The 26329-nt window shown below is 39.7% G+C and overlaps 2 protein-coding genes and 1 long non-coding RNA gene across 5 annotated transcripts; 1 reads left to right on the top strand and 2 right to left on the bottom strand.

Annotated features, from left to right (window-relative positions):
• Positions 1-14648: 14648 nt before the first annotated feature.
• On the bottom strand, positions 14649-16315 carry LOC131994933 (uncharacterized). 2 transcript variants are annotated; one of them, XR_009396973.1, is made up of 4 exons: positions 15887-16315; positions 15590-15713; positions 15347-15496; positions 14649-15282 (listed from the first exon to the last, which is right to left on the bottom strand). It is a non-coding gene; the product is annotated as an uncharacterized LOC131994933 (long non-coding RNA). The 2 variants fall into 2 exon arrangements; XR_009396972.1 differs by having other exon boundaries at positions 15590-16313.
• A 983-nt stretch (positions 16316-17298) lies between these two features.
• Positions 17299-18153, top strand: LOC106085579 (ATP synthase-coupling factor 6, mitochondrial). The gene is made up of 3 exons (XM_013249888.2): positions 17299-17408; positions 17613-17764; positions 17824-18153. Exons 2-3 carry the CDS (start codon positions 17613-17615, stop codon positions 17987-17989), a joined length of 318 nt encoding a protein of 105 aa, XP_013105342.1. The 5' UTR covers positions 17299-17408; the 3' UTR covers positions 17990-18153.
• On the bottom strand, positions 18113-25285 carry LOC106085578 (DNA polymerase epsilon catalytic subunit 1). Of its 2 annotated transcripts, XM_013249884.2 has the most exons (5): positions 25145-25285; positions 24955-25081; positions 23868-24890; positions 18557-23814; positions 18113-18497 (listed from the first exon to the last, which is right to left on the bottom strand). In XM_013249884.2, exons 1-5 carry the CDS (start codon positions 25216-25218, stop codon positions 18197-18199), a joined length of 6783 nt encoding a protein of 2260 aa, XP_013105338.2. In that variant the 5' UTR covers positions 25219-25285; the 3' UTR covers positions 18113-18196. The 2 variants fall into 2 exon arrangements, with proteins under 2 accessions (XP_013105338.2, XP_013105339.2); XM_013249885.2 differs by lacking the exons at positions 24955-25081; positions 25145-25285 and having other exon boundaries at positions 23868-24354; positions 24441-24488.
• Between the last annotated feature and the right edge of the window lie 1044 nt (positions 25286-26329).

Below are 26329 nucleotides of genomic sequence, written 5' to 3' on the forward strand. Positions count from 1 at the left end.
AAGTATCATGTTTTCATTGAGATTGTTGTTGTGTTTCAAAAAAGTAACCGTGATTTAAATTATTTTTTTAACTTTGAAAAACGAATATTGTACTAGCCTTAAATCCTAATTAACAAAATAGGAAAAAATAATAAATAATTCTTCCCAAAACCTAAAATTCTTCTTTTTTGAGTTGAAATGATTGTATATACGAATCTAAGTAAATGTACACAATTGTTTAGGAAAAGTGTTATCAATATCAATTTCGTATCCGTATAAAATTTTTGCGAAAATTTTTTCATATTACGAAAAGCACTCTACCACGCTTATTAATTGATTGTGTAGACGTATCCGATATGCTTTAAGAAAAAACAAGAGAAACATACTTTAAAGCTAGTGGAAATAACGATTTTTATTTCTCGTCGTTAAGCCTAGTATTGATTTCGACATTTCACACGAACAACTTCCAAAACGCACTAAAAAATTGTGACTAAGATAATGCGAACACATTCCGTTAAAGTGGGTCTGAGTTCTATGAGCAAAATAGTAGCGACATGTCACTGCATCAGGATAAATTTTACACAATTTTAATTACAAATGTAGTTAAATGCTCACGAAATTGGCCAAATCAACTCTGCTTCAATACTGTTTTTTTCTGTTGTGTTGTTGTTTGACTTTTGTGTTCTGGTAAAGAAAAGAGTCGGTCGAATTTCGCAATAATTTAATAGGCATTTTCGCTGTGAATGATTGTATTTTTAGAATATTATCTTTTACTCTTTTTTGTCACCCTGTACTGTTGCCGTTAAAATTGTCATCGAAAGTTACCAACGTTGGTAGCCTCACACAGGTTATGTTTCGATAGGTCCATGCAAGGTCCAGGTCCATTAAAGTACATATTTACTATATTAAGAACATGCCGCAAATAGAATTCTGCTCTCAATGTTATGAAGTTTGAGTCGTTTGCATTTTCAAAATATCTCTTATTTTCTTTCCCAAGAAGGAAACTATGGCTGCATGCGCGTATATAGGATTTCTGCAGTCTTACATTCCAATATGTGCTGTAAATTAAATTTTTTATTTTTTTCTACGGAGCTGATTGCTTAGAAGAAAATTAAATAAGTAACGACAAGCATAAGCTTGACATTTGCCATAAAATTTTGATAGAAGTTAAATTTCTCTGTTATAGGGTTGGTATCAGGATGCACCTACAAGGTGAGGTTATGCAAACTACTGAGAACAATTTTTTTATTCATGTTTTAATATTGCAATGAAGCTAAATGTCAAAGTCTTGACAACACAGCTATGATTTTTTTCTTTTTCGTTCTATTTGATCCGATATTTCATAAATAAATAACAAAAGAGCGTTTTAATTATAAAAATACAAATATAAAACAAATTTGAAGAAGATACGTTGAACAAGTAAAAGCGTGCTAAGTTCGGCCGGGCCGAATCTAACATACCCTCCACCATGGATCGCATTTGCCGAGTTCTTCTCCCGGCATCTCTTCTTAGGCAAAAGAGAATATATGAAAAGATTTGCTCTGCTATTATTATATTATTAAATGTTGGAGACCTGTGTAAAATGTCAGCCAATTCGAATAACAATTGCGCCCTTTGGGGGCTCAAGAAGTAAAATAGAGAGATCGATTTATATGGGAGCTGTATCGAGCTATAGACCGATTCAGATCATAATAAACACGTATGTTGATGGTCATGAGAGGATCCGTAGTACATAATTTCAGGCAAATCGGATAATAATTGCGACCTCTAGAGGCTCAAGAAGTCAAGATCCCAGATCGGTTTATATGGCAGCTATATCAGGTTATTAACCGATTTGAACCATACTTGGCACAGTTGTTGGATATCATAACAAAACACGTCGTGCACAATTTCATTCCAATCGGATAAGAATTGCGCACTCTAGAGGCTCAAGAAGTCAAGACCCAAGATCGGTTTATATGGCAGCTATATCAGGTTATGAACCGATGTGAACCATACTTGCAAAGTTGTTGGATAGCATAACAAAACACGTCGTGCAAAATTTCATTCCAATCGGATAAGAATTGCGCACTCTAGAGGCTCAAGAAGTCAAGACCCAAGATCGGTTAATATGGCAGCTATATCAGGTTATGAACCGATTTGAACTATACTTGGCACAGTTGTTGGATATCATAACAAAACTCGACGTGCAAAATTTCATTCCAATCGGATAAGAATTGCGCACTCTAGAGGCTCAAGAAGTCAAGACCCAAGATCGGTTAATATGGCAGCTATATCAGGTTATGAACCGATTTGAACTATACTTGGCACAGTTGTTGGATATCATAACAAAACTCGACGTGCAAAATTTCATTCCAATCGGATAAGAATTGCGCACTCTAGAGGCTCAAGAAGTCAAGACCCAAGATCGGTTTATATAACAGCATGGACCGATATGGCCCATTTACAATACCAACCGACCTACACTATTAAGAAGTATTTGTGCAAAATTTCAAGCGGCTAGCTTTACTCCTTCGGAAGTTAGCGTGCTTTCGACAGACAGACGGACGGACGGACAGACGGACGGACATGGCTAGATCGACATAAAATGTCGCGACGATCAAGAATATATATACTTTATGGGGTCTCAGACGAATATTTCGAGTAGTTACAAACAGAATGACGATATTAGTATACCCCCCATCTTATGGTGGAGGGTATAAAAACAATGTTTATTTCTAAAACCACTTTGACATTTCAATTTAAGGCATTTGCCACTCAGGGTAGTTGTTGTTGTCAGTTGTTGTGCTTATAACGCAACCTCTTAATTGTACCATAGGTTGAACTCTATTCAGTTTTTCACGTAAACACGTGAAATACATAAATGCCTTTTTTAAGCTAATGACTAAAAATGAGCACTTAAAAACAATTACTCCTTGTGTATTATGATTGTAAGATTGAGTTAGTAGAAACAATTTCACGTATATAAATATAAAAAAATTATAATATTACGTTATAGATTTCGCAACAACTCCGATTACTGAACAGAATATTTACTTATACTCATTAACAGGATACACTTATAAAGTGAGGTCATGCGAACAGCTGTGAAATTTTTTTTTATTTTTGTAAATGCCAAATGCTTGTTAAAACAGCTGTGATTTTTTTCTTAAATCTTAAAAATATGTTTTATTTAATCCGATATTCCACACATAAGCAACAAAACAGTGTTATAGTGATGAAAATACAAACGTAAAACACATTTAAAAATAATTGTAAAACAACATTTATTTTTAACATCTCTGGCGAAAATTTCGTTGCCATAAGAAATGCATTGACATATCCTGAGCGAAACCGAAACGGTAACTTTCTCGCTATGCACATTTTGTAGCGTGTCACCCTATGTCTGATTAGAGAAGAGCGACATCGGGGTTTGAACCGTCTGTGTTTTTTATGGCAGCTGGTGAATGCAACCCTGCGTTACCAGCATATGTTACCTCCACATACAAATGTAACTACTACAATGAAAATCGAGGAAACCATATGTTATTTGTTTTTGCGATTTTGGAAAACAAAATTTTATGATGGTTCCTCGGTGGACATGATGGCTTGGGGGAACCATGATGGACAGTAAAGGGAAGATGACTAGTGCTTTTTGGATGGAGCCGTGCAAGGAGTAAGAGGTGGTGTACAGAAGAGTGTTGAAAGTGGTGTTTTCAAAAAGAAAGAAAGTCTTTTTGGTTTTGGATTCGGCAGAGAAAAGGAGGCGGAACTGGCTTTTACCCAACAACAAAGAAAAAGACCAAATTCAAAGTTTTAAAGTGATTTATTGAACTTTCAGCACATTTGCTGAAAGAGGAAAAAAAATTAACTATAAATTATTGAGAAGTTTTAAAAGCTGTAACAAAATAAATGAAAATAAATACAAATAAAAAAAACTAAAGAGCTGAAAAAGAAGATTATAAAAAAAAAGGTGATTAAAATAAATCGAACTGGAAGTTATTAAAAGCTGAAAAAGAAAATCTATGAAAACTCTGGGAAAAAAAAAGAAATGTTATCAAATTAAATAAAAAGGAACCTGAAAAGGGAAAAGTTTCGAAACAAAGCCAAAGAACCCAAAAAAAAAAAGGAAAATACCAATGTAATAATAAAAGACCTGAAAAGAAAAAAAAAACTAAAAACCAAATCAAAGTCAATAGTTAAAGATCCTAAACTTGAAAATCAAAGACAATAGACACCACTAAAGTTGATCACAAAATAACAAAAAGCCAAACGCGAAAACATAAAGCTACACCTCCACCTCCTCTGTCCATCGTGGGAAGCTCTATATCAAAAGCACTGGTCAGCCGACAGTGCTGCAGGTACCCTTTTCCTCACAAACACTATTGCGGGACGTATACGTGAACTTAGACGGACGGACAGGACCTTGACACACATATTTCCTACGAATAAAAAGAAGGTTATTTGTTAATAAAGCGGCTAGGCAGGCAAACACCAGACACTTACCTTTCTATAAGTAACACAGCGCTAGAATAAATAGGCGCTGTCCTCAGCTGTTAGGTCGAGCTCAACCTAGGGCCAGGGGGTAAAGATTCTAGACCTTTGGGGCGGAAAGGAGCCCTTACTGCTGTTGGTGTTCGCTTTGCGAACTTAGGCCTTTAAAAAGGAATAAACATGTAAGACTTAAAAAAAAAAAGCCAAAGCTTTTATTTACGGGAAATACAATACAGCCGGAATACACATACTTACCACAACCAGACGGACGGACAGACAAGAGGAAAGCGTGGGCACTGCTCAGCCGCCCCAGCACTGACTCCAGTTAGGAGAGACGACCCTGAAGGAAGGCCAGACACCAAGAGAAGACCCAATACACCTGTGGAGGAAGGAGAATTTTATTACCATTTTTCTCTTTGAAGGAGAGGAGTCTATATAATTGAAGTTTTTTTAATTGCCACTATGCAATTCCTTGTTTTGTTTTCTTTGCTTTTTCGTTTGATTGAACTTGGTCTGGCAATGAATTTTTGATTTGGCTTAATAAATACATACCGTTTATAACGTTTGAAATGAAATTCGCCTTTGCCTAGTTTTCATTTCACAATGGAGGAGTAGTTATTTAAGGTAAGAAGGGGGTAGTGCACCAAGCTGTAAGGGGGGATAAGGGAGACCGATTCTGGGGTATCCAAAACTGTTGGACAACGGATACCATGGTTGGGGTGGGCCGTCCAGGGCACTGTAGGATGTCTCAGTGCCCCCTGAAGAGCGAATCCATAGCGGAAGGTGCGAGTAAGAAGGCGAAAGACATGCCTGCCTTAACATGAGTGGGACCCTGTGTTTTTCATTTCCATCCAGAGCTGGTTTGAAATTTGAATTTTTGGTCACCTGTCTCTGGACATGGTGTGTTGGCAAGAACCGCGCCCCAGACTGAGCCACAGCCGGAGCTCTAACGCCAACAGCCAGCGCTCGCTAGCACACTATGTCCCCTTTCTCCGCTGAGACAGTTCGGACCCTCCGGGGTCCACGACAAGAATGGCGCCCGCAACAGGGGGCCCGAGTTATCGGGTTGACCGCATCATTTTATCGCCACAGCCAGCAACTGATCGGATTTCGGTTACCGGATTGAGTCCCGATCGTAAGTTTTCAAAAGCTTGGATCGCGTGCCAAACTGGTGGTGACTGGAAGCTGGTTAGATGCAGGATGTGGCACGGTGTTTTACTAATCTTTAACTCCCGTAAGTCACGAAGCTTAAGGATTTTGGTATCCGCATTTCGTTTGCGACGGGCCTGAGGAGAGAAGGAGATGCCATTATATACAATAGTTAACTGCAATAGCCCAAATTACTTTTGCTTACCTGTCCGTCCGCTTAATACAATCATACCCATGAGCCAAAGCACATGAGACGTTGTTGGGTTTATCTTTATGTGTTCAACAACAGCCGTGTGGTTATGTCCGTAGGTAGCAAACGTAATACCAATATACTACAGCATCTCAGGGTCATACAATACATTACGGCAGAGAAGGCAGTTTCCGGATACGTTTGGAGAAGTCCTATTTGGAAACTTAGAATGCTTCGCTTATCCGCTTGGATTTGCTCTTCTCTCACTTGTTCCCCACCTTATGTTAGGATATATGCACTACCCTTTCTACCTGGTTTGTGAATTTTGGATTTCATACCTGCAAGAAAGAAGAAAAAAACGTAGAGTTAATATATTTTGAAGATTTGTTGGGCTGAAGTATTTTGTTCTTCTTATTTTTGAATTTTCAATAGATTAGTAAGGATTATAGGTTATAGTTAGATTTAATGGTTAATACAAGGGCAAATAGTTACTCTAGTGAAGTTTCTGGTCCAACCACATCGGCTATGGCAACGACAACAACAACCACAGTAACTAGCCTGGCGACAGCCATCGTCACCACAACAGCAACCACAGCAATATCTATGGCCACAACAACGGCAACAGTCACACCTATGATGGTCACGTCGGCGGTTTCCAGTCCGGCTTTGTCCGTATCGGACATGTCGGACGTACGTATAACCCCAGACACGCCGGAATTCAGCAGTTTGACAGCTCAGACGGTACAGAGAGAGCGAAGGGAGAACCGGGAGGCGAATAATATACGCCAAGCGCTTTACCAAGCTCCACGAGAAGGAGGTTCCCTAAATGCGGTAATAGATTCGGCGATTGGTGTGGGACAGTTGGAGCTAATCAGGTTGCTCGATGAGAAGTTGAGGCAACTGGTACCCCAGCTTGTGCAACAGAGCTTGAACAACTTAAATATTGCAAAGAACCCAACAGTCCCAGAGACAGCAAACACACAACCAGCTCCACCGCCCACGGCAGGAAGCCAGCTGATGCCGCCATCTGGTCCATATCCGAGAGGCCACGAATACCGAGAGCCAGCAATGAATCAGGACTCAAACTTTTCAGCCGAAGAAGCACCGCAGAGACCACAGAATGGGTTGCCATCCCCTCACCAACCGACGGAACAGTACCACCATCTAGGCAACCAGTACACCAATCTCCCGAACGCTACAAACGCATCAGCACCGCCTTATCAGCCAATGTACCCGCAGGCGAGGCTAACTCCAAATCGCCAGTATATGAGGAAGATAGACGTGGAGAAGTGGCGGGTTAAGTTCGATGGCACATCCAGGTCGATAAGCGCCGAAGACTTCATTTTTCGCTTAGAACAGCTTCGGGAGGATTACCAGTGTGAGTGGGATGAAGTTCTGGTGAAGTTCCCACAGCTCTTAGAGGGACCGGCGGAGGAGTGGTATTGGATGCAGAGAAGATTGGGGTACACGCGCAGCTATCCAGAGTTGAAGCAGGCATTCCTGGCCCAGTTTCGCAAGTTCGAGAGTGACTTCGACATCCAAAGGAAGATGATGGACCGAAGACAAGGGTCACATGAGTCATTCGAGGACTTTTGCAATGCCATGCTGCGCCTTCGGCATCAGCAACGCGAGCCCATGAACGAGCAGATGATGGTTGAGATGATGAAGGGCAATTTAAAACAGGCAATGGCAGCCTTAGTCTTCCCAATAAAGATGTATGGGCTGCAGCACTTCAGGGAAGAGTGCAAGAAAGCCGAGTTATTGCTGGTTAACCAACGGCAGTTCGCTCAAGCACACCGTCAGCAATTTGCTCCTAGGGTAAATGAGCTTGAGTATGAACAAGAAGAGCCGGAACTAGATGTAGAAGCCATCAGTAGACAGTCCAGTTGCGTCTGCTGGAACTGTCGCGAAAAAGGCCATGGTTTTATGGACTGCCCATCTACCACGAGGAAGCTGTTTTGCTATGGCTGCGGAAGGGAGAACGTGGTGAAACCAAAATGTCCGCGATGTCAGGGAAACCGACAAGCGGGCCCGACAGAGGGGGAAACGCGCCCGAAACCAATGCACCCCCAGTAGAGGCCGATCAGGTGGAGCAGGATTCCACTAGAATAACTATTTTAGAGAATAAGGTTAGGTTTGGTAATGAATTAAGGAATGGATTAGAAAATGAATTAAAGAATGAAATAAAATTAAAAAAGATAAGGCCTTGGCACATGCGAATGGAGGAGTATAATCAAGCTAGAGCTAGAATATTTAATGAAGTTAATGAAGTAGATGAATTGAACAAATATAATGGGAAAAATGAATTGTACGATAGAAGTGTATTACATAATGTTTTAGGTATAGGTAAGGTAAGTCCACTGATCTCTACGGAATCGGAACATGCCCTAAACAACCCAAAGAGACACTTACGAATCAAGAGAGCTAGAGAGCGGTATAAGTCGAGAAGGAAACTCAGGCAGGAGATAGCCTCATCTACCTTATATGAGGGAGAAGACACTCGTCTTTACTTGCGAGTGAAAATTGGAAATGAAGAGGTCGAGGGGTTATTAGACAGTGGCGCAACAGTCACCGTCTTAGGCAGAGGCTGTCTAGAGTTAGTTGAGAGGGCGCAGATACCGATTTTCAAGTTTTCAGCACAAGTCGGCACAGCGGACGAGACACCTCACAGGGTTGTAGGACGTATTCGAGCCCCGGTAAAACTTGGCAAAATAGAAAGTGAGGTAACCTTTTTCTTAGTCCCCACTTTAAGTAAAGCACTATACCTTGGGGTCGATTTCATGAAACGTTATAAATTGCTAGCCAGTGTTGAAAGTTTGTCGTTGGAGGACGAGGCAGAAGATGACCCTATTGACCCATCCCAGCACCGATTGGACAGTGATCAGAAGGGTAGATTAGACGAGGTCATATCTCAATTTCCGTCTTTCGAGATAAGGGGATTGGGCAAGACATCCTTACAGACACACACTATTGACACGGCAGATGCAATACCAGTAAAGCAACGACATTACCCTGTATCCCCAGCAGTGCAAAGCCTAATGTATGCAGAGCTGGATAGGATGCTTGACATGAAGGTCATTGAGCCCAGTGAGAGCCCTTGGAATAACCCAGTGACATTAGTCCGGAAAGGCACAAAAAATAGGTTATGCCTGGATGCTCGAAAGCTCAATGCCCTTACTGTCAAGGATGCTTATCCGCTCCCAAACATTGAGGGCCTTCTTAGCCGGCTAGGGGATACGCATTTCATCTCGAGTGTGGATCTGAAAGATGCTTTCTGGCAGATACCACTAGAGATGAAAAGCAGGGAGAAAACGGCCTTTACTGTACCAGGAAGACCCTTATACCAGTTCACCGTAATGCCCTTTGGGTTGTGCAACGCAGCCCAAAGAATGTGCCGGTTAATGGATAAGGTGATTCCTGCGCATCTCCGTGAAAGAGTGTTTGTTTATTTGGATGACTTGCTCATAGTGGCCCCAGATTTTGAGACACATCTCGACCTTTTGGGACAAGTGGCAAAGGCCTTGAAAGCGGCGGGTCTAACGATTAATGTGGCAAAGTCAAAGTTTTGTTTTAAAGAGCTACGATACCTCGGGTATATAGTTGGCGAGGGAAAAGTAAAGCCTGATCCTAGCAAAGTTTCTGCGATAGTGGAATACGAATACCCAAAGAATGTCAAACAAGTTAGGCGTTTCACAGGTATGACAGGCTGGTATCGCCGTTTTATTGCCGATTATGCGACCATCGCGGCACCTATTTTTGCGACATTGAAGAAAGGCCGCGGCTTTGAGTTTGGTGAGGAAGCCAAAATTGGGTTCAAACGGCTAAAGGAGGCATTAACCCGTAGTCCAGTCTTAAGACACCCTGATTTCCGGAAACATTTTTACATCCAGGGTGATGCATCCGACGTTGGCATTGGGGGTGTTCTATTTCAAAAAGACGACGAAGGAGGCGAGCATCCCATAGCGTTCATGTCGCAGAAGTTGTCCCCAGCGCAGAAAAATTACTCCGTCACCGAAAGGGAATGCCTAGCCGTGGTGATGGCAATAAAAAAGTTTCGCCCTTATATAGAGTTGATGCCGTTTACGGTCATCACAGATCATTCATCACTCAAGTGGTTGATGGGCAACAAAGAGCTGAGCGGTCGTCTGGCAAGATGGAGTCTTTTACTGCAGGGACACAACTTCGAAATAGAACACCGCCGGGGTAGTCAAAACGTGGTACCAGACGCGCTTTCGCGATATAACCTTGATGAATTGGAATTGCCATCCTTTAGCTTAGTAGACCTCAATGCGGCTGAGTTCAAGGAAGAGGAGTACCTTGAGAAGATCAAAGCCGTGGAGGCTAACCAGAATGATTTGCCAGATTTGAGAGTCATAGATGGCTTTCTGTACAAACGAACGATACCAGTGACTGTCGATCTGCCTTGCGAGGATTCAGTGTGGAAGTTATGGGTACCGGCATCGCTCACCGCGTCTGCCATAGAAAGAGCGCATTGCCCTAGTACAGCGGCTCATGGTGGCTTCCACAAGACGCTTCGTAGATTAAAGGAATATTATTACTGGCCTCATATGAGTGCACAGGTTAGACTTTTCGTCCAGAAGTGCCAAGTTTGTAAAGAAGCTAAGCCGAACAATCAGCCAATGCGTCAGCCGATGGAGTCAATGGTAGAAATCAGTCGTCCTTTTCAAAAGCTATACATAGATTTTTTAGGTCCTTATGTACGCTCTAAGGCAGGAAACTGCTACATTTTTATTGTCTTAGACCACCTGACCAAATATGTGTTATTGAAACCAATGGGAAAGGCAACCGCTCGAAATGTTATTAGATTTCTTGAGCAAGAAGTTTTCCACAAATTTGGTGTGCCCGAAACTATTTTATCCGACAATGGAAAACAATTTACTGGGAAAGATTTCGCGGCGTTTATGGAGGCTTACGGCGTAAGCCATATGAAAACGGGACTCTATTCACCTCAAGCTAACGCATCAGAACGCGTTAATCAATCTATATTGGCGGCGATTCGCTCTTATTTACAGGAGGATCAGAGGGATTGGGACCAAAATTTGTCCGCAATTGAGTGCGCATTACGGTCATCGGTGCACTCTTCAGTGGGCATGACACCTTATTTCGCTCTTTTTGGCACCAATATGATTACTCACGGCAGCGTTTATAGGCTAGCTAGACAATTAGACTCTTTGAAAGACCCAGAGTTTAATGCTTTACCAAAGTCGAACCATTTGGAATTAGTGAGGGAAGAGGTCAGAAAAAGGTTACAGAAGAGTTACCGCGATAGGGCTAGCAAATACAACATTCGTGCCCGAAGAGTCAGGTTTTTCCCAGGTCAAGAGGTCTATCGACGTAACCATCAATTGAGCGATTTCGGAAAGAATATAAACGCGAAGCTCAACAAGAAGTACATTAAGTGTCGGATTGTTAAGGCAGTCGGAAAATGCTTATATGAAATTGAAGACCTAAAAGGGAAATCATTGGGCGTCTACCATGCTAAAGACCTAAAGCAGTAAATATCTTCTAGCTACAAATGTGTCCGAGAAAGCAATTTGCAAATTTTACCCATGGACATTCCACTAAGGAACGGGGGCAGACTTCTCACATATCAGTGAGTGTAGTCCGTTTCAAGTTTAAAACTCGATGATAAGAGGCCTTTTTTGTATAGTCGAGTCTGAACGGCGTGCCGCAGTGCGACACCCCTTTAAAGAGAAGTTTAACATAGCATAGTACCTTACAAATGTAGGCCGCGGCGCTCCGATAAAAAGTTAATAAAATTGAAATCAGTGACTTACCGTTTTAGTTATAAGTTGGATTCCATCACATGGGTCCAAGGTCAATAGGTTTAAGCCATTAGTGTAGGAAGCTATAGGATAAACGAAAAATGAATTAGAATTTGAATTATCTTTTAATTTTAGATTTAAGGATACTTAGCTTTAGTTTTGGCAGGCACGCAGTTTCTGGATTAAACTTAGACCTTTTTTTGTTCGCCTTGGGCGGCAGTTTAGGCGAAACCGTCTATAGATGGTCATTTGAATTGCTTCCATAAAATTCCTTGCAAGTTACATCCCATGGTCAACAGGCGGTGAAGGACGTGTGTGTGGGTACGATGAGTAAATGGACCTAGAGAATTGGAACTTTATACTTACCTTATACTTACCTGAATTATCCGTCGGGGACTGAGAGCGACGAAACTCGTGGTCTTACGCAGTCGCGAGTGCGGGGCCGCCAGGAGTGTTCCGGTAGTGTAATGTGCACAGGGGTTAGAACGAGGTAGTGCCATTTCTCTCTGCCTATCTGGGGTGCCTCGACCGCCGGAGAGCTCGCTGTCAACCTCGCAGTGGGTGACCCGTCTTTCTATCACTATGGCATCTTGGACATGGAGCGCGAGTTGCGGCGGAAGGCGTTTTGTCCGGACGAGAGATTGTCATCTTTCGATGCCGGCCCCAGGAGATCACTCAACCACGGTAGAGCCTCTTGACGACCTCGGTGTATGTCGGGCCGACCCGTCTTTCTATCGCTATGGCATCTTGGACATGGAGCGAGGGATGCCGTGGTGAGTGCAAGTAGGGGGCTGAGAGGAGTAATAAAGAATACGCCGTGGCGTATTATTTATTTGACACTTACCAGTTCATCTGCCCTGGGCACATTATGTCGCTGGTCCACGTCTGGTATGGTCCGTGCTCTCAAGCTAGGCGGCCGATGTGAGTTTGGTGTCGCTGTGGCACCTGGAAAGAGAACCAAAAGGAGGTTGATTAGTCAAATTGCATTGTTTTTTTTTTTTTGCTTAAGTTGTTATTATTTTAAGATTTTCTTTTGGTTTGAAATTTTCAATTTTATTCAAAAATTTTTTGTTTTATTTTTGAAATTTTTAATTTTGGGAATTTTTTTTTTTTTTGCATAGAAATTTTTTTTTCTTTTAACTTTGGAAATTTCATAATTTGTTTTAGATTTTTTTTTTGTTATTTAAAATTTTTCTAAGTCATTTCACATTGACTTCATTTAAACATTGTAGCGTTGGTTTCGACGATTTCCTTTGGTATAGTTATTTTTATTGTTTTTATTTCATGAACTTTTAATTTTCCTTTTTCATTTCTTTTAATTTTTTTTTGGTATTAGCGCAATTTTTTTTATAAATTTTAGTTTTTCTCTTCAATGTTGAGTCCTTATTTTGATTTGACATTAACTTTCTCACAACACTTTCACTTTGCGTTCATTGAACTTATAAATCATTCACAATATTTCAGTTTTTTCGTTTTCACATTTTCATTTTGGGTTCTTTCGATCTTTTTTTTGAACCACAAGGAGAAGAGAGCTTCAACACTTGTTCTGTTTGCATTACATTCGTCACATGACACGCACACATTTTCCGCAATTACCTATGTTAGCTTCTCCTACTTCACTTTTTTGTGCAGAGTAACTTGTATTGGCACTCAGTTTGTTTTTAGCACCCCCCACCTCCATTCATGATTTGAGTGGTTTACACATTATGGTAGGGGTACCGTAAAGTCATACGATAGCATACGCATTTAAAATCACAAACACTTGCACATCAAAATGAACCGTTTTTTTTTGAAACCACGTTGGTTTGAGTTTTTGGTAGGTTACGGTTTGCAGAACCGCACGTAATTGCACTTTACATGACTATTTAATTTCATTTATTTTTATTTTCTGCCAATTTTCACTTTTTTGTGTCGGAATGTCAGTTTTTCCCACCTTTTTTATTAATTCTTTGACCGGCATTATTTGCTAACCGGTGTCTGTAGTTTCATTCACACACATATAGCACCATGAAACAATTTTAATATTAAGGTTCACTTTTCGTTGGAATTTTTAATTTTCTGCAGGGCCAACACTTAATTTTATGTTAATTTTTTATTATTTGCATTGCAATTTTTTTGTTTTTTTTTAAGTTTTGTTGGCAAATGGTTTTTACATTAATTATCATTGTAATTTGTCCATTCATTTCTTTTTATACACACACACACACACACGCACACACACCGAAATAGACCGCAACTTATAGAGATTTTGTTACACGCACTGTAAATTTTAATTACACACAGCACTTTCATTTTTTTTCATTTCCAATAATTTTTTTTTACACTTTACTTACCTTTTATTTAAATATTTTTTTTTTGCGTATTTTATTCCGTCCGTCCGCTTCATAAATATCCAGTTAGTTTAATCAAGGTATATTTAATGAAGGTATAACTGGTTAATCGAGTACCGGGTTGGTACTACTCGACTCAAGGTATACTTATAGGTCAAGGTACATTTATTGGAGAAGAATTACTTTTTTCTTAAGGGGGCTACACCCACTGAGATAGGTTTGACTAATGCTACGTTCACACGTTATGTTATTATATACATGACAAAAGGTTGTTTTTCCCTCCCATCCTATGACGGTGACGTCTAAAGGATGATTGGGTTTGTAGCGTGTCACCCTATGTCTGATTAGAGAAGAGCGACATCTGGGTTTGAACCGTCTGTGTTTTTTATGGCAGCTGGTGAATGCAACCCTGCGTTACCAGCATATGTTACCTCCACATACAAATGTAACTACTACAATGAAAATCGAGGAAACCATATGTTATTTGTTTTTGCGATTTTGGAAAACAAAATTTTATGATGGTTCCTCGGTGGACATGATGGCTTGGGGGAACCATGATGGACAGTAAAGGGAAGATGACTAGTGCTTTTTGGATGGAGCCGTGCAAGGAGTAAGAGGTGGTGTACAGAAGAGTGTTGAAAGTGGTGTTTTCAAAAAGAAAGAAAGTCTTTTTGGTTTTGGATTCGGCAGAGAAAAGGAGGCGGAACTGGCTTTTACCCAACAACAAAGAAAAAGACCAAATTCAAAGTTTTAAAGTGATTTATTGAACTTTCAGCACATTTGCTGAAAGAGGAAAAAAAATTAACTATAAATTATTGAGAAGTTTTAAAAGCTGTAACAAAATAAATGAAAATAAATACAAATAAAAAAAACTAAAGAGCTGAAAAAGAAGATTATAAAAAAAAAGGTGATTAAAATAAATCGAACTGGAAGTTATTAAAAGCTGAAAAAGAAAATCTATGAAAACTCTGGGAAAAAAAAAGAAATGTTATCAAATTAAATAAAAAGGAACCTGAAAAGGGAAAAGTTTCGAAACAAAGCCAAAGAACCTGAAAAAAAAAGGAAAATACCAATGTAATAATAAAAGACCTGAAAAGAAAAAAAAAACTAAAAACCAAATCAAAGTCAATAGTTAAAGATCCTAAACTTGAAAATCAAAGACAATAGACACCACTAAAGTTGATCACAAAATAACAAAAAGCCAAACGCGAAAACATAAAGCTACACCTCCACCTCCTCTGTCCATCGTGGGAAGCTCTATATCAAAAGCACTGGTCAGCCGACAGTGCTGCAGGTACCCTTTTCCTCACAAACACTATTGCGGGACGTATACGTGAACTTAGACGGACGGACAGGACCTTGACACACATATTTCCTACGAATAAAAAGAAGGTTATTTGTTAATAAAGCGGCTAGGCAGGCAAACACCAGACACTTACCTTTCTATAAGTAACACAGCGCTAGAATAAATAGGCGCTGTCCTCAGCTGTTAGGTCGAGCTCAACCTAGGGCCAGGGGGTAAAGATTCTAGACCTTTGGGGCGGAAAGGAGCCCTTACTGCTGTTGGTGTTCGCTTTGCGAACTTAGGCCTTTAAAAAGGAATAAACATGTAAGACTTAAAAAAAAAAAGCCAAAGCTTTTATTTACGGGAAATACAATACAGCCGGAATACACATACTTACCACAACCAGACGGACGGACAGACAAGAGGAAAGCGTGGGCACTGCTCAGCCGCCCCAGCACTGACTCCAGTTAGGAGAGACGACCCTGAAGGAAGGCCAGACACCAAGAGAAGACCCAATACACCTGTGGAGGAAGGAGAATTTTATTACCATTTTTCTCTTTGAAGGAGAGGAGTCTATATAATTGAAGTTTTTTTAATTGCCACTATGCAATTCCTTGTTTTGTTTTCTTTGCTTTTTCGTTTGATTGAACTTGGTCTGGCAATGAATTTTTGATTTGGCTTAATAAATACATACCGTTTATAACGTTTGAAATGAAATTCGCCTTTGCCTAGTTTTCATTTCACAATGGAGGAGTAGTTATTTAAGGTAAGAAGGGGGTAGTGCACCAAGCTGTAAGGGGGGATAAGGGAGACCGATTCTGGGGTATCCAAAACTGTTGGACAACGGATACCATGGTTGGGGTGGGCCGTCCAGGGCACTGTAGGATGTCTCAGTGCCCCCTGAAGAGCGAATCCATAGCGGAAGGTGCGAGTAAGAAGGCGAAAGACATGCCTGCCTTAACATGAGTGGGACCCTGTGTTTTTCATTTCCATCCAGAGCTGGTTTGAAATTTGAATTTTTGGTCACCTGTCTCTGGACATGGTGTGTTGGCAAGAACCGCGCCCCAGACTGAGCCACAGCCGGAGCTCTAACGCCAACAGCCAGCGCTCGCTAGCACACTATGTCCCCTTTCTCCGCTGAGACAGTTCGGACCCTCCGGGGTCCACGACAATTTTTTACATTTCTGTCGAAGCAAAAACAATCGAAGCTATTTTAAATAGTCAAAAATTATTGAAAATTAACCATGCAAAATGCAAATTTGCCCATGAACATTCCATTAATGACCATGACTTGCTTAAAAAAAATTGTTTAGTTAACTTGCAATAAGAACAATTAAATACTTGGGCATCGCTAACAGATAAAGGTCTCTTTGGATAATGATTCTATTGTACCAATATTAATTAAAGCTGAGTATGCACCTCTAGCGAAATTTTCGGTTGCAGCCATGACATAATTACCAGGTAGGGTACCGTAAACAGCTGAGTAAAATTTTTTCCCTCGAAGTGCACTATCAGTCAACTAGTTTTGGTTGTGTGTGTATTATAGTTAAGAACCATACACATAAACAATGAAAAATGGCGCGAGTTAGTAGGAATACTCAAAATTAGAGTTGCACTAATCACTGATTTTGACATATAGTGCACTCAATATTTTGTTGTTGGGCAACTGCCACTACCTGTATATGAATATATCTTGGTTGCTGCCAAGACATTTATGATACCACTGAAAAATAGTTGGCCGAATTTTGATTATTTTTGGCTAATAAAGTATGTGGTGTAATTGATCGTTTTTATTTACAAATATTGTAACTTTATTTAATGCAACATGGAGCTTTAAAACATCCATTTTCATTCGTAGTCGCAAGAAAAAATTCGCCATCGTCTTCTCTAACAAGACATTAATGTCTCCACTGGAAAATAGTTGTGTAGACTACAAGGCGACAAACATCGATTTATAATCAAAACATAAATTCTCATTCGCAATTGCAAAAAAAAATTTTGCAATGCCTATTATGTCACCTTGTTACGCATTAAATTAACCGCCTTGATTCGTTAAATGTGAACCACCCTGTAAAAGATAGAATTGAAAAATTTGAAGCTGCTATTAAAAAGTGGATTTGACAATTAAGCTGTCAAAAAGATATACTTTTGCTAGCTGAGTTTCGGTCAACCGATTTGTTCCGTAGAAATTTATTTCAAAAACTAATTCAATAAAGGTAATTGTAAAAAATATGTATTTACAACGTACAAAGCGTGCAATTAATTGGTATCTAAAGAAAAATATTTTTTAAACACTCTATTTGTAAAAACGAGTCAGATGTTCTGAGACTGATAATTACATAACCTTTAATGCTTTTAAGGTTACCAAATTTATTAAAAACGATTGCAATAAAAATACAAATAATTTACTTTTTTTTAAGATGTTGTCGCAAACTATATTGAATGGTGTTCGAGTATTGCGCGTAGAAGCTCGTCGCAGCATTGGTATCGTTGCACCGGCCATGAACAAAGCTTCGGACCCAATTCAGCAATTATTTCTAGACAAAGTGCGAGAATACAAGCAAAAAGGCTCGTAAGTAGAAGTTAACCAATCTGATGAACAGGCTTATAAAAATGTGTATTTTATTCCAGTGGTGGCAAAATGGTTGATCCATCTCCTGAAATTCAACGTGAAATGAAAAACGAATTGGATCGTGTTGCAAAGCAATACGGCAGCGATGGTACAACCGATATGACAAAGTTTCCCGAATTTAAATTCCCAGAAGTTAAAGTCGATCCCATCACCTCAACCAACTAGGATGTAACTAACTTTGCGTTGAAAACTTTAATAGTGATAATTCCAGATGTCGGAGGTCTGCTACAGAATTGTTACCTCCTTTTTAAAAATTTCGAATCGGATTTCATCAATAACACATGAAAATTAAAAATAAATGGGTACGAATTCGAAGAAGTCGAAAACAATCTTCAAATTTATTTACATAAATAGCAAGGTGGAAATTGAATTTTATTTGATGGCTACAATTTGGTGCAGAGTTTCATGCAACAAATCCATTTTATGATATTCGGCAACTTTGCGAAGCGTTTTAAACAAATGATTGATTTCATTGCCTGATATCAAGGGTTCGAAATCGCCGGCACATGTGCAAAATTGCGCCAGGTTCTCTCTTTTGATTTCATTACAACGCACACAGCGCAAATCTTGCAGTACGTACGACATCAATTTACGTTGAACAACATCAATTATACGCATTTCAATTTCCTCATTGTCATAGGCTACAAAACATTGAGCGCACAGCCAAACTGGTCTGAAAATACAAAAAAAAAGGCTTTAAAGAATTGTTTCATTTCTATTTTTCATACTTACATTCCATCCTTCATTGCTCTATGTTTATCTTTACACAGGTCCAAATCCCGACAGTGATTACAAGCTTTACAAATGACTTCGGATATAGTATAACTGTCGCATGGATCTCTCCATTCCGCCAAGTCGGAGAATTCACCCACTCCCACCAAACGCAACATGTTGCGGCGAAAATCATTGATATCCTCTATTAGGCACTTATCAACACTCAAGACTTTTATAATTGTACGTATTAAATCCAAGCCAGGACTACATTTTCCCTTGCCATAGTTTTTGTGTAACTTTATTATAAAATCAAAAGCGGCATGAGAGATGTCCTTGATGGCTTGTTTAGTTGTTTTGCGTTCTGCTAGCGATTGCATAAAGAGGGTTATTATAGCTTCAAATTTCTCTCTGCATTCGTTTTCTTCGGGCAAATGCTCACTTATTGTCCAATTTAGTTCCAACGAAAGTTGTTCTTCATCAGCTTGGTTGTCATCCTCTTCTCTAGGAACTTCTTCCACATCATTGTCATCATCTTCGTTTTCGTTCTCTGAATCTCGATTATCAATGTCCCTCTTTCTATGCTCAGACTGCACTGCCAAAGCGGTGGCAGTAACATCTCCCAAAGCTGTTTCATCTAAGCCTTTAGGCAGACGCCCACGAATTCCAGAATAGTTAGCGTTATCAAGCCACAGCATAAATTCCCAACATTGTTCAAATGAAAGCTGTATCGAATGAAACAATTCTTTGTTTCTCAACGACTGCACCACATAATCAACATATGCTAAGGCATCCGCTACATTTTTTTTGCCCGAGGACAAAATGATACGATTGAAATCTGCATAGATGATGATCGCTCCCAAACGTTTAAATTCCGCGACAATGCGAAGAAACATCTTACGCATTAAGTTATTCAAGGATCTTCTCAGAGCAGGGTCGTATAGTAAAGCATTGCTAGATCTCACCCATCTGTAGAAATGAACAATTTGAAAATCCGAGAATATATTTTGGTTAATAGACACTTCTCTAAGCCAGCCATTTACCATGGAGCGCATTACCCTAAACGCAGCCGAACATAAAGCTGTCTCATCATAACTAGGAAGCGTTGCTGCTGGAACTGTACCAATCATTTCTTCGAGGGAAGCTTGAGGAATAACATCAAATGTTATGGCCGATGATGCACCCTCCATTTCTTGAATTTTTGTAGATTGCAATAGAGCAGATACGGCTAAACTGTCTAAAGCTAGTTCCACGCAGACATCGGGATAAAATCCAGCTTGATTTTGTACCACTGTGACGCTGTCTTCAAATTCGGCAAGTAATCTGCTATCATCTGCTTCACGGCCTCCTAAGTCAGGTCTTGTCGTTGCGGACCACCATAATATGAAGTTATGCTTTTGTAGTAAACGCGCAAAAAACAAATCTGCCCCAAATAGTACTGTGTCAGGCGGCATATTTCCAATTGGTACGTGAAAATATCTACATTGATCCAGCATCAATTCTACCACATTGTTAAGATTCAAAAAGTGTCTTACTAAAGCTCTAGAACCTTGCCTTTGCCAGTCTAATCCTGATAACAGGGAGGCATCATCTGATATGTGAATTTGAGCTTGAGGAAAATCTAGTAACACCGGCATGTTAGCACTTAATTTGCGGGCGTCTGTAGCGGTTTGCATGCAAATCATTGATGGTCCCCGCTTCTCCTCTTTATAGACGGACAATGCTCTCTGTATGTGACGATACACCTGTTTAACATCCACTTCTATAAATGTCTCAAAATGGAACTCATCCGAAGGAACTTTTTCAATGTCATTTGTATTTTGAAGATTCTTTACAAGGGCTAACCGTTCAGCCGTGTAGAGGTTTCTTAAATTCGGCATTTGATTAGTACGTACAGTATCTAAAGCAATTATTATAGCCTTTTTGCTGGCCACAAGAAAGAGAGCCCACATCTCTTTCTTTGCTGTAGGTATATTGTGTTGATAAAGAAAAATTTTTCTTAATTTTGCGTTCGAACTTTGAAGATATTTTATGTGGGCTTGTGATTTTTGTTCTAGTTGTTCTATTGAAAAACTTTCCAAGTCTTTGGTGGCCAATGCAGCTAAACGGCGTGATTCTTCACGTTGAACAGAACAAAGGCAACCAATATCCATTAAAGCTCTGAATTCTAAAGACATCTGGGTCTCATAAATTCCTTCGATGTCAGGTGTAGCTAGATCTGCCAACATTCCTAAACAATTGTCCTTAAAAACTTGTTCTGGTACACTATAACGGTACAAGTTGTACACTGGCCGCGATCGTGGCAACACACGATTTACTTTTTTCCACATTTGACCTTCTTCCGGAGGAGCTAAGCTTCTTTGATTGACATAAAATATGCGGGGCACAGTTAGCTTGATTCGGTGCAATTCTTCGCCAATCATTGCCCATACTGTAAAATGCCCCAAATCGTCAATGGGAACTATTTGAAGTATTTGCCATATTTGGTCCAATAATGTTCTTTGGGCTCTTCTTAAGAAACCACCTAATGTTGCTGTAGAAGTTGCTCCTTTGGCAGCATTTTGGGGATCATTGGTATTGTTTGAATTGTCGTTTCGTATGCGTTTGCTTTGCTGCCTGTAGCGCTGCCGTCTTTCAAATTGCCATTCCCATTTACGTTTTTGGAATTTTACCCATTCTACAATATCGTTACGTGTTGTTCCAATAGCTGGTGGAGGACCTAAAGCCTGGCGCCAAGATGATGCCTCGGCTTGTGCGTTCTCTACATCTTCATCAGGTGAACTATTTCTCTTCCTTTTAGTGACTTTTGGTCGGCCATCAACATTTTCATCACATCCTGCCAGGTCTTCAATGTCCGCTATGTCGATATTTTTCGCATCACTATCATTACTTGTTGATGGGAGAGCTGGTTTAGGCTTTGGTCTTGCGGTAAACATTTCATTTATTCTGCGTTGTTTGAAAACATCATTCTTTTCAGATATTTTCTTATGCAACCAATCGGGGTGTTGTACCCTCGGCACGGGATTTGATAAACCTTGTAATGCGGCAGGTATTGTGATAATTTTTTGTATAGCACCTCCTAAACGTTCTATATAGTAATTCCAATCAAGAACGTCCCTGATGTCAGAATCCCCCATTGTATTGTCTTTCAACCACCGACGTAAATGGTGCCTTCGCACACTAGGTTCTGACTGAAATATTGCCAGGGGGATTGCTCTTTCTGTAACTGGTGCTCCTTCTGGTTTTCTCGAAATTATATATTTGCAGGCCAATCCAGCGTCTTTAACCATTTGTTCTCCTAAAAATTCCGCTAAACGTTTTGCCGTTGATATCGACGTACTCTTTTGTGCACCATACTCTTCCAACTTTTTTGACATAGACTTATTTTCTGAAATTAATTCGAAAAGTTCTGAATCTGGCAAATTGGATCCACGGCTGTATAGTACGTCAAGCCAATAATCAGCAACCTTAGCCACAGAGGCATAGCACTCCTCCAATGTGCTGCCTGCCAAGAATGCCTCAAAGACAGAACTTTGGAAATTTTTAATAAGTTGCAATTCACCTCGTCTTTTGACCTCAAATCCTTTTAGTTCAGCTAGAGATCCATCAAAATTAAATACCGCGTAACGTTTTTTGAGTTTTTTACCTTCCTCTTTAGCGGCTGGCAAAACCATGGCCAAGTAAGGGCCATCAACTTCGAAAAATATAGAATTTTCTTCTCTGATTGTATAATCAGGAGGCTCTGCAGAATCTTCATCTTTTTTTTTCACTAACTCATGGTACTGATCATTGGTAAAGTGATCTTTGACCATAGTATTGAGTACTGCATTTGGATAGGAAATATTGATTTTCTTTTTCTTTTCGTGATTTGTTAAGACCGTAAATTCCTGGGGAAATGATGCAGGTAGTATACACCAAATACCATCCGTATCTAACTCCAAAGGTCGACCGACCCTTTCTATTATTTCTCTCGCTTTAGTAATTATATTCGAACCAGTCAAACAGACAATGCCCGCCATAGGCATTGAATGCCATCTCGCACCTCGTCTCATTACGTAGCCATAGAATGAGTTTAAAATACATTTGTGAGCCAATTGTAACGAATCATAAAGAACTTCTCGACCTTTAGCCGCTTTTATTTCTGACGCATCGCCGGAAGCAATAGCGGCGCTTACTGCAGCTTTTGCAACTTTAGTTAAACCTTTATATTCGTAACGTCTATCACGGAATGCTCTGACCGTATCGACATAGAAACTGTTTTCTTTCTGACAGATCGTTGACGTCCTTGTTTCCAATTTTGTAATTTTTGTTTTTTTGTACGCTTTTCGACAGTAATCGGCCAACCGCTTTTTCTCATATCCAGCTTGATCCTCTTTTGACAGCTCGTGAAATGCTCGAGTTGGACCGCCCGGAAAAAGCGGCGGAAATTTTTCTGTCTCTAATTGCTGTTGAATTCGTTGGAATTCATTTCGTGAGGCCGGCAACATTTCGCCACGCCATAACCAATCCATTACACGTTTGCACTTTGCTCCTGGTCTATTGAAGTCACATGCGGCACAATCTGTATCATTTACCATAGCAGAAGGCTGTAAACGATTGGTTAAAATAATATTAGGATACATAGCACCCACATCCAAATGATAGATTACAGGTTGCTCCAAACGGTTTGGTATATCATGGAGGCCCCGAAGACCTTGGCAAATTTCTTTGTGGACCGATTCTAAATTTGTTACTTTTTCAAGAGGTATGCCCTCTTCCACTTCAATAGCATGCTTTAAGACACGGTCAACACTGTCCATAAGAGTTTGCACCATATTGGGATCCAATCGAAAACGACATGGTATATCGGCTCGAAACACACCCGACTCTAAAGCTTCTACATGTCCACCAACATAAGTTTCCGAATCTAGAACATGTCCTTCGCTTGACATTTTATTCAGTTCACTTTGTTGTTTATTTGGATAAACAATATTCGCATGGTAAGCCTGCACCATGAGTAAAGTTTCACAAAGAGTTCCGGATCCTTTCCGTAAAATTTCATCTGGTTCCATAGGTATGATAGTATTTAGGGCGAATATAAAAGGATGAACATATTTCATGTATAAATAATATGTGGCCACGGCATCCGACACAGAATAATTTGATAAAACTTGTGGTTGTTCCACGGCCATTTTACACATATCTTCTGGATCTAACTCGACAGGATCATAACGCAATTTAGCTTTGGCAACCGCCTTCAAACCTTGCGAACCAACAGGGAGGTAGGAATCACGCCTTACCTATTTTATAAAATTTATTCAGCTATTTCTTACCAAAGCAGAAATATACTTACCCAACATAAACAATCCATGTGAATTGATGGCCTGGACAAATAATTCCCATCTCTCGACTTGGAAAACCCTATTTCCTGTTTCATGTCCAAATCATATAGAGCCGCACGAGTTTCAACAAATGGCCAATCAAAAAAATCACCATTATATGTTGCCACTATATGGGGTCGTACTTCCATAATATGATCAAAAAACTTTTGTATTAGCTGCATTTCATTTTCCTCGTTGAAGACAATAAAATTTCCTTCGAACTCTGGCTTAGGCGTATACTCAAAATCATCAACGTCAGTTGAAATAATTTCGCGATTAGTAATTAAATATCCTTGTCCGTCTATCATGTACGATATCATCATTATTTGATCAGTTTGTGGATCAGGAAATTTTAGAGGTAGTTTTGTTGTCTCGATGTCAAAAGCAAGTACTACAGGTTCCGGACGTTCCAAGATATCTGGACGAGATGTTATAATTGGCAATTCTATACCACCGCTCCTACATCGTATATTATACCATTGGCCACAAAATATTTTTAGGTCGATAGAAACTCGAACATGATAAGGAACATCATGTTCTCTTACCTCCTTAATGCAATCCATATAATCCAGCTGTTTCTTATTGATATCATTCTCATGGGTTGAATTGGCTGCCAGAGACGATGACAACATTTGCAAATAAAAAGTATTAGACTTTTCCCGTTCACTATTCTTGCGAACAGCAGCCATTATTTCCCGTCTTACTTTGGTCATTGCTGTTTGATTAAGGAATGTCAATTTAAGGTATTGTTGTTTGAAACCAGCCAAATGATTAGGCAAATCTAAATCTTCCTTATATATGTGTTCTATACCGGCCAGTTGTCCGGAATATTTTCGGGTCAAAAATCTTGCTAATTCCAAAGCCTGTTTTTCGTCTGGCTTTATTAGCATATATGGCTTGTAGGCCACTGTACACTTGAATCGTGATCCGTCCATTTGTATAAAAAACAAATCTAATGCAGCAACCAAACGTCGGTCTTCATCTAAAACTTCAGTCTGCAAGTACACACATACGTTCAAAGACAATCTAAAAGACAACTTATAAGAATTGTACACTTACGGTGTGCATATTTATAAGGTAGCCAGTTCTTTCCATACTATCTTTAACACGGTCAAATCCATATTTCGAATCGATTTTATCATTTTCTCGTGATTGTCGATATCCTGCTTCATTAAAGAAGTCATCGCTATTCAAAACAAATTAAAATCATTTAGCACAGTTTAGTCTTTGTACATACATTTGCACTTACCCTTCCGCTCTTGACTCTGAAATGAATTTGCCAGTGTTTTGTAAAACCTTTTGCTTGTTTCCACTTGGTTCCATTGCTAACAATAAAATCCGGAGAAAGAATCTATTCTGACCTGCAACTATCGTATGTTGCGAATTATTCGCCGTTTTGGCGCCAATCAAATTTAACAGCTGTAACCATGCAAATTAATAAGTCTGTTCGCACTTTCCCAGTAAAAATTTGCAGGGGCATATAACAAGTCATTTAAACCCAAGTAGTGTACAAGGTGGATAAATAATGGTGATCTCACGCGAACTGCTGAAAACAGCGAGCAGGTTTGACGGTATTAAGATGTCAGATTTTTCTTTGCATTCTCTTTGTTGTTATCTTTTTTCTCGCATATTCTCTGCTCATCTACGCACACGCATACACACAAATTTCTTTGTGCATGTTGGCAAAACCTTGATCCGCCTGATGACAATATGGCTTTAATTGTTTCGCCATTGTAGCGTACAAGGTCGACTAAAAAAGGTAATCTTACGCAAACTAATGAAAACAGACGTCCGTTTTTTAAAGGCCTAAACAGAATGAGAGCATTGAGCATCGTCGCGTTGAAAATTCCAACTCTGCAAACAAATGTTAAAAAAGCAATTCGCATAAGATAAAAAAATTTTTTGTCAAAGTTAACAGTTTTTTAATTCTTCCGCCTTGCTTCTGGGGAATTTGTGTGCAGTGCTGCATTTTTGCCACGAGGCGCTCAAAAACAAAACTCAACACGCTCATTCATTCAGTTTTGGGCTTAAGTATTTAGTATTAAGATGTCAGTTCAGTGTTTACATTCACAGCAAACCACCGCATCTCTTTGCGCGTTTTCTTTGTTTGTGATACTCTTTGTTTCATTTTATCTGCACTGTGTTCATGTGCAGATAAAATGAAACAAAGAGTATCACGAGTACAAACTTTCTCTCATTTTACCTGCAAACATGAGCGCAAGTTTCTTTGTCTGTGTTGAGAACAATGTCATTTTTGAAATGACATCTAGATGATGAGATGGCGATTGCACCATATGATTTGTGGTTGTGGTACAAATGAGACCAACTTTAATTGCTTCGGCATGTACAGCAAATCAAATAGTACAGAGTACAATTTTATCACCGGTATTCACCAAGTTGGATTAATAAAGGTGATCTCACGCTAACAGCTGGC

Source organism: Stomoxys calcitrans, chromosome 2 (genome assembly GCF_963082655.1).
Source record: "Stomoxys calcitrans chromosome 2, idStoCalc2.1, whole genome shotgun sequence".
Taxonomy (NCBI): Eukaryota; Metazoa; Arthropoda; class Insecta; order Diptera; family Muscidae; genus Stomoxys; species Stomoxys calcitrans.

Excerpts from the sequence above, each read along its gene's own strand:
- LOC106085579 (XM_013249888.2), top strand. The coding sequence starts at position 17,613 with ATGTTGTCGCAAACTATATTGAATGGTGTTCGAGTATTGCGCGTAGAA. Across the intron at positions 17,765-17,823 it reads GAATACAAGCAAAAAGGCTC|TGGTGGCAAAATGGTTGATC; the intron begins GTAAGTAGAAGT and ends ATTTTATTCCAG.
- LOC106085578 (XM_013249884.2), bottom strand. The coding sequence starts at position 25,218 with ATGGAACCAAGTGGAAACAAGCAAAAGGTTTTACAAAACACTGGCAAA. Across the intron at positions 25,082-25,144 it reads TCAGAGTCAAGAGCGGAAGG|CGATGACTTCTTTAATGAAG; the intron begins GTAAGTGCAAAT and ends TGTTTTGAATAG. Across the intron at positions 23,815-23,867 it reads ACATGGATTGTTTATGTTGG|GTAAGGCGTGATTCCTACCT; the intron begins GTAAGTATATTT and ends TTTATAAAATAG.